At 33.0% G+C, this 11,288-nt stretch overlaps 1 protein-coding gene across 1 annotated transcript; it reads left to right on the top strand.

Annotated features, from left to right (window-relative positions):
- The first annotated feature begins 809 nt into the window (after positions 1-809).
- Positions 810-2,171, top strand: LOC113735636 (galactolipase DONGLE, chloroplastic-like). The gene has a single exon (XM_027262633.1). It carries the CDS (start codon positions 810-812, stop codon positions 2,169-2,171), a length of 1,362 nt encoding a protein of 453 aa, XP_027118434.1.
- The last annotated feature ends 9,117 nt before the right edge of the window (positions 2,172-11,288 follow it).

Below are 11,288 nucleotides of genomic sequence, written 5' to 3'. Positions count from 1 at the left end.
TCAATCCAAGCCACAAAGTTCCAATCTTGATTGTATAAACTTACTCTTAAACAGAATAGATGACATTGTAACACTTTTTATAATGTGATGTATGTGACATACAAAAATTATTATAAAAATAAAAAGGCGATTTCAAAATACGTTTGCATACGACGGGACATCTAAATACGTCCAATGTAACATAAATTTTGAATACTTCTCTCCTCCAAAATTGTGTCGCTAGTGGGCTGTCATCACATCTAGGGTTCTCAAGATTCACGTTGAGAATCACCTAAATCCAAAAAACATCGATGAGTTAATCATATCTGCTCAAAATTCATTTTCACTGTTTGTGTATCGTTCTTAGTCAGTATGCATGTCCACATTATTTATTCAGACTATAATCCCAGAAAAAAGGACAAAAATTCTAAATCTGTGGAGCTGGCCTCCCCCCATATGTTGTCCTCCCGCGCTTTCAACTCTTAGCGTCAAACAGTTGACTTCGACTTCTAATTAATATTAAAACTAAGCCCCTGCTCATTTCTATCACAGCCGCAATATAAATCAATCAATAATTCCAACTTATACTCAACCGACCACATAATAAAATCCTTAATCCCAGATTTGAAAAGTCAAATTACTCGCCAAATAACATTAAACCAGTTTAGCCTTACTTCAGATACTTTAGATCCTCACCGTGTATATAAGACCCACTGCCTCTAGTCATACTGAATCTAGTCATCCACAAACTCTTGGACCTTCCTTTTTTTTTTTCCTTTTTTGTACTCTCCACCCTTTTCCTTTTTTTTTTTCTTCTCTTGATCCAAGCTATGGCAACCTGTATGCACAGAATGCATAATGCATATACCAATTTCAGTGCATTTTCTGGAAATGTTTTTTCTGAAAACATATCTGGAAAATGTTTATCTTCGCGAAGTAGTACTCAATCCTTTAAAACTAATGGAGTGCAATTAGGGAAGCAGCCAGTAATAATGTCTGCTTCCCTAATTGCACCATCTATGGTGAAGAAAGTCGTGGCTACAGGTTCGAGATTGGCTTGTGTTTGGAGAGAGATACAAGGGATGAACAACTGGGAAAACCTAGTGGAACCCTTGGATTCTCTTCTCCGGGAGGAGATTATTCGGTATGGAGAGTTCGTTGTTGCATGTTACAAGGCTTTCGAGCTTGATCCCAACTCGAAAAGATACTTGAATTGCAAGTATGGGAAGAGGAATCTCCTGAATGATGTTGGATTGGAAAACTCTGGCTATGAGGTAACGAAATACATTTATGCTACTCCTGACATTAATGTTCCCATCCAAAACAGCCCCAGTTGCGGCAGATGGGTAGGATATGTTGCAGTATCCAGTGATCATGAAAGTGCTAAGCTGGGAAGAAGAGATTTGCTGATCACATTTCGCGGTACAGTTACTAATCCCGAATGGATAGCGAATCTGATGAGCTCATTGACAGAAGCACGTCTTGATCCTCATAATCCTCGGCCTGAGGTGAAAGTGGAATCTGGATTTCTAAGTTTGTATACTGCAGATGAAAGCCAAAGCAAATTCGGGCTCCCCAGTTGCCGGGAGCAGCTTCTTTCGGAGGTTTCTAGGGTACTGAATAAGTACCAAGGAGAGGAAATGAGCATCACCATTGCTGGACATAGCATGGGGAGCTCGCTTGCTCTTCTACTTGCATATGACATTTCTGAGCTTGGATTGAACAAGGAAGTTTCGACTAATGATCATGTACCAGTTACGGTTTTTTCGTTTGGAGGGCCTAGAGTTGGGAACTCCGGCTTCAAAGAACGTTGTGAGGAGCTAGGAGTGAAGGTTTTGAGGATTGTGAATGTTAATGATCCAATCACGAAGCTTCCAGGGGTTTTTTTCAATGAGAGTTTGAAGGTTTTGGCCGAGAGGTACGATCTTCCTTGGAGCTGCTCGTGCTATGCTCATGTGGGAGTTGAATTGCTGCTTGATTTCTTCAAGATGCATAACCCTTCTTGTGTTCATGATCTAGAAACATATATCAACTTGCTAAAACGTCCCAACAATTTGGAGATTCAAAGGGTAGGTTTCAATTTTGTACAGAAAGCAAAGAAGATGGCTTTGAGTGCTCCAAAGTTCAAGGGATTATCTTGGAGAAACGCAGGCTTCAATATGGCCGGCCTAGTTCAATCACAAAGGACGTGACAAAAGTTGATCTTCTTGGAAGGTAGACTGCCTTGGTTCTGTAAATTGATTTTCCAAAGGCGACATAAGACCATATGTGAGTGCAATTCGAGAGTTTATGCATGTTGTAAATGAATCAAATTTGAAAGACAATTTGAACAAAAGGGACTTCGGCTAGTTTACTTGTGACCTGTGAAATGTGTCCAATGGCTGTATTTGTTAAAATATTTAGCGTACGATCATACTATATTCTTATCTCTGAATATATACGACATCTTTATTATTATCGTACATTAATCTCTTTCTATAGTACCAAAACAAATAATACAACAAAACAGAATAAGGTAAAAACACAACTGTGTTGTGTTAGCCCTAAGGAAGATGGATCCTATTTTATATGCTTTATTGTAAAGTCTATTTGCACTAATTCTCAGACAGAATCCATATGTTCATTCTAACTAATATCAATTCAGTCTGCAATCTAACTAATTAATTAAATCTTCTGCAACCCGTTGTTGATTTTGCAGACAAAGAGAATCTATTCATCTCTCATAAACACAATAATCAGAGTTTTGATCTCCTTGCTTAGGTTTTCCGTGTTTCTTGTTCATGTTTTGCCAGCAGTCTGAGTTTTGGCTGGCAACATCTCAATCAAACTTGGGATTTCCGAGGACATGTTCAGACACTTGGGATCCTCGGTGACATGTTTTCTATGCCAACCCAATGCCACCAATAGTATTGCGCCAAATGTCTTGTTATTATTTATATTTGTGTTAAATCAAACCAAGTTGAATTATTAAAAAATTAAAGTGTAATTAATAACAAAACACTTGGCGCAACACTATTGGTGGCATTGAGTTGGCATAGAAAACATGTCACCGAGGATCCCAAGTGATGTTCAGACCATTTACCAATACCTCTGGAATTGAAGCAAAAGCATTGGAAGAGATGAATACATAATATAACTTCAGAATTGGGAAATCGTAGCATCTTCATGAAAATTAGCAGCCCTCTGACAATCACAAAATCATTCAATTTGTAGACGTAAACACTCACTAATGAATTTAGAGCCTTTTCTCAATCGTTTTTTGACTTGGTAAATGATTTTGTAAAAGTACAAAATTAATTGAAATTTCTTGATACAAAGTAAGATAATATAGATGTTGCCGATTGATAAAAAAAAAAAAAAAAAGAGTTTTTTTTTTTTTTGTCAATGCAGTCTAAAAATGGATTTGCATCTTCCCTAACTTCCTCAAGAATTTTGCAGCATTTTTGCCTTCTTCTTTTGCTTTCACTGCAACACATTCCTTGTACATGATGAAGATTGAAGAGGCAACTAGAGTAACCAAAAGAAAAATGGCAACAATTCATGATCTTTTTTTTTTCAAAATTTTATTGTTCTACACCATCAATTAGAAACTACCATCAGATTCTTGGAATGAGATCGTACGGTTTTAAGAGAGCATCTGCATGTAATTGTGGATAACAGAAACATGGGATCAACTCATTCGTCCCATTGGTCGGTGGGGATGAGAATGATAAACGTGCAAGGATGGGAAATGACTGATCTAACCATTGGTCAGTGGTGCACGTGTCCACAATAACGAAGGGAAATTTTTATTTCTAGAAATGGAAAGCTTTGAAAATATTTATATTTGTCCTACTAATTCATCAATGTACCCCCATTGATCAAAAGAAAATTATATATTTTAAAGTATTGAGTTGTCCAAAAAATTGCTTTTACCTTGATAATTAGCAATAAAACAATGTAGATATGTGTCCATGAGCGATTTAATAACAATTAGTAATAAAAAAAATGAAAGAACATACATAATCTATGGCTTTAATAATGACTACGTACCAAACTCAGTATTTTAAGGAGTTTACTTTCCTGGTAAGTTTTTGCATACACAGAAAATTTATACTTTCATAAGTTGTTGATTATGGATGGGTTCCTCATTGTATCATTTTGTCTTATTTATTAATTATGTATATCGTCCCTATATCATTATTGTCCAATACTATTTAGAAAACTAAAATAATTTTTTTCTAATTGTGCTTATAGTAAAATCCTTGTCAAGCAAGCCAGCTGAGGGAGCTAATGGTATCCAAAACGCGGATGTGCTAAACAGGGAATAGTAACAATTTTGAATGTGTTTAGATAGTAGATTATTTGGGATAATTTTTTGAAAAAAATGCTGTAACACTTTGTGACATGATGTATGTGAGATAAAAAAATAGTTGAAAAATATGTTGATGAAACAAATAAATGTTTTTATAGTTACAGCTCTAGATCCTTTTTTCCCATTTTTCTTTTAGTGTAAGTAGAAGGATTCAAAATCGAAACCTTTCATTTACACTTCTTCTCTCGAACCACCCAACACATCCCTCTACCCACAGCTCTAGACTTGATAACCAAGTAATCATAATAACCTGATTTTGGATTCAGACAAAATAATACATATTCAGCTGATCTAACTTGGTCAATTTGAGCTGATGCACGCAATGAAGGAATAAAACGGATAAGGTAAGTTAATTAATAGAATATTACTTGGGAAAAAAAATATTGTAAACTCACATATTTACTTCATCAACCTTTTGAAAGGGTGGTACATTAATTGCATGAAATAACCATAAATAAACAACTTATCATTTAACAATATAGGTCCTAAATCAATTTCACCAGTTGATAAGAAAAATTGGTTGAACCGATGCATAAATGATAGGGCAAATGACTTGTTTCATCTCTCAATTTCGCAAAAATATTCTTTTCATCCCTCATTTTCAAAATGAAGTAAATTCATCCCTAACATTTAAAAATTGAAGTTATTATATCCATAAATCCAACTTTTAATCTAAATCAAGCTATCCAATAACCCAGTAATAATTTTTGGGGATAAAATTGATAGATCACTCGGTCAATTCCATCACATTCACATGATATTTATTGAACTAAAAAAGAAAAAAATTATAAATTATAACATAAAAGGCTGTTCTTTGGCTTGAAATAGTAGAATTCTTTTTTGGATAAATCTTTTCATGCACTGTCAGTATATATACGCTTGCGAAGCCTAGATGCATACTATACATACAAAATTTGGTGTTTAAATTTAAATTGAAATGATGTGGCAAGTATTTAGACTCATAACTATATACAATGACAATGTAAGAAATATTAATCCTTCTTTTTTATATTATAAGTTTTTATTTTTCATTTTTGGGTTCATTAAATTTCACATGAATATCAAGTTGAGTTAATCAAATGATCTATCAATTATATCCCCAAAATTTGTAATCAAGTTGATAGGTGGTTTAATTCAAATTAAAAGTTAGATTCAGGGATATAATAACTTCAGTTTTTAAATGCCAAGAATGAATTTGCATCGTTTTAAAAGAAAATGACGAAAAGAATATTTTTATAATATATGAGGGATGAAGCTGGTCATTTCCCTAAATGATAAACCATAAAATGGGGTTTCCTTGCCAAATTATCTTACAAGTGACCCTTGATTGGATTCACTTGAATCACCACATATACTTCAATTAAAATGAGAAACGCGCCAAAAAAGAGAATCTTACTATTGTGAACAAGAAATAAGTTAACTTCTAGTCGTTTACCAAGAAAATGATCATATCAGACATTTGAGCAGAGGAAATCCATTTCACGTACAAGAAAGGAGTGGGTTCAAATTTGAATATCATAATACTTTTTGCCAAGAAAATGACATTTAAGTCCAATCATGTTTCTGTGTTGTTCTTTATGGAACAATACTAGTTGTTCATAGCTGTATATAGAATCAAAGTGATTAACCAAACGATTTATAATGATTCTTATTCTTTTTCGTGACAAGGTTCACCTTCAATACTATTCTATTTGGTACAAAATTAATGTATTCGATACATGTTAATCAAATGTCAATTAATACACTAAATTCTTAAAAGTAATTAATTGGGTCTTTCCATCTATTTTCTCAATTAAAAAAAGATGGAAATCATGACAAGTTGGACGCACACTATATTTGCAAGGACATTTTAGTCACTTTATAGGAAAAATATAGGGGTAAAATGAGAGACTTCATAAAAGGAAGTGGTTTGGTAAAAATACTATGAAACTAAAGAAGAATAAAAAAAATATTTTTTAGGTAAAAGGTTAGGACAAAATGATCCTTTCATAACTAAATCTTTTGGGATAACAATAGAAGTATTTTAGGAAGAAAATAATTAGATTTACATTTCAAAAACAAAAAAGAAAAACTACAAAATAGAAGTCAAATCATACCGTTCATGGACATATTGTATTGGTGAGCAGATAAAGAGGAACATTAAGAAAATAGTTTTTATTAGAAAAATAATGAATTTCTTTTTAATGCTTCATTACCTATTCGTTAATACAATATTTAATAAAGGTTTTGATATGATTCTTTTTGTAGTCATATTGTAGTGTTTCTTTCTCTTTTTTTTCTTGCTAAAGTATTTCTTTTTAAAAGATTGAGGAATGTAAGAATCACTTGTATTATAAATTCTGTTAAGAAATTTCTTTTTTATAATTCTTTAGTTTCCAAAGAGTTTGGACAAAATACATTTTACCCCCTTGTGGTATAGCTATTTGTCACGTAAACCCCTATAGCTTTTAAAAACTATATATAACCCCTTCATAATTTGAATTAAAGTGTCAAAGTAACAGAAATTGTCATTCGTTACGGAACCTATGAAAATGCTAAAATTACACTTGTTCAAAAACTAAAATGATTGAAGGAATCAAAATATATAAACATGATATGCATGACACTCTAATTTTGGTATGATTTTATATTTTATGATACAATCCTCTTATGATTTTCAAAATATATATATAACCCTCCCTATGGTTATTAAATAATTTTCAACTTTACATAGGGATATTTTTGATATTTTAATTGACTTCATTATGAATTACATATTCTGTCACTTTGACATTTTAATACAAATCACAAGGTGATTATGTATAGCTTTTGAAACCATAGGAGAATAATATCAAAAAAGCACTAAACCATAGGGGAGGGGGGTAAAGTGTAATTTGCCCAAAAAGTTTTCCAACCAAGTGCATGATCAATGGTCACTAAACTTTTCTAAAATATCATTTAAACCCTATTAATTTTCGTCTATGAGGTGACAAAGATGCTCTCGCAATATAGTGTGCTGCTCACGTGTCATGAATTTTGTCTCCTTTTAGTTGAAAAGATGGTTGGAATGGCCCTTTGAGAAATTTAACGTGTCAATCAACAGGAAAAGTAGTGTCGTGCGCTAAATGAAATTTTAAAGAAAAGCCGATGTCAATTTATGGTGCACTTTATCCTTGAAATTATTAATTCCTTCAAGCCACAAATACTGCTTTTCTTTAAAAGTAACTGCTATCAATGTTCCAAAGTAGATTCCAGCCATTTCACTGGATAATTATGGTAAAACTCAAATACGTTGTGATTCAAGTGAATAATATCTTTGATGATATCAGTAGAAAGGAAAATGTTTAATTCATGGAGAGAGAAAAGAAACCAAGATAGATAAGACAAAATAATTCACTGAAACAAAATGTGGGCTGCTCACACATTAGAAAACCCTTTTATTTTTCTCACACGTTAGAAAACTTGCATCCTCCTCCCCGGAAGAAACTTTCAAGGAGCACCTTTTTTCAGGTCGAACTGCACAACCAAGCGTATCACATTAGCTTGTCTCAGTTTTTAGGAGTCAAAGTAAACCATTGAGACCTTATCTAAACAACTTTTCAAAAGGGAATTACCCTTAGATTTAAAAACTTGTTGAGTGTGTTTTATGACAGCCAAAATGCCGGCATCTGCAGTAAAATTATTGGGTAGAAAATCATTTATTTTTGCCTGATTGATTTGGTGATTGGACGGTGGCAGTGTAGTAAACGCCTTAGATTCGGAGGTTAGTGACACATGCATAAATTCAATGTGTTAATAATTTTTTTTTTCGCTATGATAACAATTGTATAATCTATTCTATTCTAACATAGAGAAGAGAGGAAAAGTTATTGGGTAGAAAATAATTTCATTTTTGTCTGATTGATTTGGTGACTGGACGGTGGCAGTGTAGTAAATCCCTTAGCTTCCGAGGTTAGTGACACATGCATAAATTCAATGTGTTATTTTTTTTGTTGACACAACGTGTTATTAGTATCTCTTTTTTTTGGGTAACGATGATAATTCTATAACTTATTCATTCTTAACCTAGAGGGGGTGTTTAAAGAAACTTATATTAGGGACTGACAAGTATACAAACCTTACTAGACCACAAGGATATTTTGATACCACCCTTGAATTTTTTTCACCACAAGTAGGATTTGAACCCTCATCTATAACCCAAAAAAATATTTAAATCCCTCTTTGGTGGCCACTGATTATTTAACAAATGAAATTTTTATTGACCGCTCAGTCGCCTCAAGAAGTAGGGTAAAAATGCCTACATCGCAGGGATAAAGAAGGATAAATAAGTAGTCGTACTTTTAATTTTCAAGCCCTTGTTATTTTCCTTTGATGATATTTTATGTTAATCAAACTTAAGAAAAGTATCAAGATTAGAGACAGTGTAACTCGACGTCTATAAACCATTGATAGTGTTTTAATATAAATCAATCTCTTAATAGATTGACGTGTCAAGAAATAGAAGTTTTGGATTCAAATTCCTCTTTCTCTTTTCACTTTTTAATCCCGCCTACTACAAAAATTTTAAAAGAAAAAATCAATAGCTCAATCTAATCCAAACCCTATCGATAAATTTTAAATATACCTACTCCTAAAACGTCCAATTTCTTTAAATATTAGGCGCTTGCATTGTGCCAAATCACAAAATTATAGCGTATGTGTTACAACTTTTGTCCTAAACTTAATTTCTCTTCAATGCAATCATCTTGTGCAAGTGATTTAATTAACATATATTTGTGGGAGAGTACTAAAGTATGGCCAATACCCTATGTGAGAAGTTGACCCACAAATTGATGTGCAAGTTCGAGTTTTTGAAAACATAGAGATAGAATTTGTCGACTATACCATGGAAGTTATTTAAACATATACATGGGTGCAACAATCTTGCAAGTGATTCACGGGATCAGTTCATGAAGATTAGAACTGCGGAAGGCCTGGTCAATCACAAATACGTATTTTTACAAAAGATAGGATTGTTCCTTAACATGGATTAATTTTGATATAGCTAGTATAGTTTTTAAAGATTTGACACGTAAAATAATCAACATTTTCATGATCTGAAATTGCTAAATCACCTGAAGAACAAATGCTACAAAAGAACGTCTTTTTAACATTAGCTTCTCTGGCTTTGTAGGTGATATTTGTCACCTCGATCGAAATCAAGGTTTTTATTTTGGTTAATGGCGAATTCATTATCGAACTTCAACCTTTCAGAAAGCAAAGTAACTTAACCATAGTGCACATTAGTGCTTGTGTTATTCATGCCTTTGTTTTGAGAAATAACCCTCCAATTACCAGACTACCTAAACACATTTTCGAATCTTGAAAAATCTAGTCACAAACGATTTGACTATTCCCTTCAATATAAATTTCTTTGCACATGTTCCATGACTTTTGGCATCAAACCTGAAACATGGCAACGAGGAAGGCTGAAAATTTAAGAGTAGAACTAGGCATTTAGTCATCATAATGCCTAACAATGGCCGAAACAATTAAGCTTGGTCTAAATGTAGGCAACACGTGACTTCTACAATTTTGACAGATTGAGCATATAAACTATAGAAGATGCCCTATTGGCACTTGAGTTCTTTTGCCAAGCTTTTCTACTACAAGTTTTTTAAAAACTTTAACTACAGTAACCTCTGAAAATTTTTCAAAGTTTTTAAACTATACACTTAAAAATATTCAAAAATTTATACACTTCAAAAATTTTTTAAAAATCTTCTACTGTAAATTACAGTAAAATTTTAGACAAACATCCAAAAAACTCACTTGCCAAACAGATTTAGATGCCATTTTTTCACTTATCTAGTATGAAAGACATATGTAAGTGCATTAAGAAACCTATAATCTTCAGTTACCAGCAAACTTATTAGCATGCATGTGTCTGATTAAGAATTGCATTAATTCATATATGCATGCTCAAAATCCAGGTCATAAATAAAATTGGTCCGTAATTCTAAATATCGCTTACGATTTATTAAACAAAGAAGTTAGTCTCAGCATTTAGAGGTCCAGGGTTCAAATCCCTCTTCCCCTACTCTGCTTCTTAAACCTTATCATCTCCTCCAAGAAAAAATAAAGAAATTGCTCAAAAATGAATATAAAATTTTTAAAAGATTGAAATGTACCATATCATTTGAGCGATTGCGTGCCAATATAGAATTACGTAACTTCTAGAGTTACTGCTACTTTTTAAACAAGAAGAAAAAGGAAAAGACGTGAAGAGTTCATGTTTCATACAAAACTAATTAACAGGCTTGGTAAAACATTCTAACCTTGTCAATGAACAGAGCTGTGTTCCTTCCTTTATAAAAGCCGGGTTCTGAAGGGTCAAATTCAAAGCACTTGCGTGCCCAAAAATGGACTGGCAACGTCAAAGTCACCACGATTCTCTTCATACATTTCATGGAACTCATGTCCCATGCAGATCAAAGCTAGTGGGAGTGCTGTTCACTGGTATAATATTGCATTTTTACTCCACGTGGTTTGGTGACTCAACAAAGACAATAAGATTGTGCAAATTTTTTAAACCAGATGAACTAATTTATGGGATAGTTGATTTTGACCCCCACTTTCTTTGTTTATGTTAGTTCAATCCTTCTAAAGAAGTAAAGATTATTCTAAACATACTAGTGATTATAATAAAATTAAAACAGAGAATATGTCACTTTTGCATCACAATTGGCATCACTGCATAAGTCAGCTTACTGCTGCATACCATCATCAAACTCTTACTCTTTTTTTTTAAAATTTTTTTCCCTTTTGCAAATCGAACTAATTCTTGTTCTAGCTTATGTAAAAGTTTTCCAGAAGCAAAAGAAAATAAAAAATTGAAAGAAATACATTTCAGTGGAAAAATATCTAACCAGGGGGCGCAGGAAATCTTGAACCTGCAAAAATCGGCCAAACCAAATAAGTCACATGGACGAACTAA

The sequence above is a fragment of the Coffea arabica genome, chromosome 3c (assembly GCF_036785885.1).
Source record: "Coffea arabica cultivar ET-39 chromosome 3c, Coffea Arabica ET-39 HiFi, whole genome shotgun sequence".
In the NCBI taxonomy this organism is placed as follows: domain Eukaryota; kingdom Viridiplantae; phylum Streptophyta; class Magnoliopsida; order Gentianales; family Rubiaceae; genus Coffea; species Coffea arabica.
Note: the sequence above shows the minus strand (reverse complement) of the source record. Positions and strands in the feature narration are given on the sequence as shown.

Excerpts from the sequence above, each read along its gene's own strand:
- LOC113735636 (XM_027262633.1), top strand. The coding sequence starts at position 810 with ATGGCAACCTGTATGCACAGAATGCATAATGCATATACCAATTTCAGT.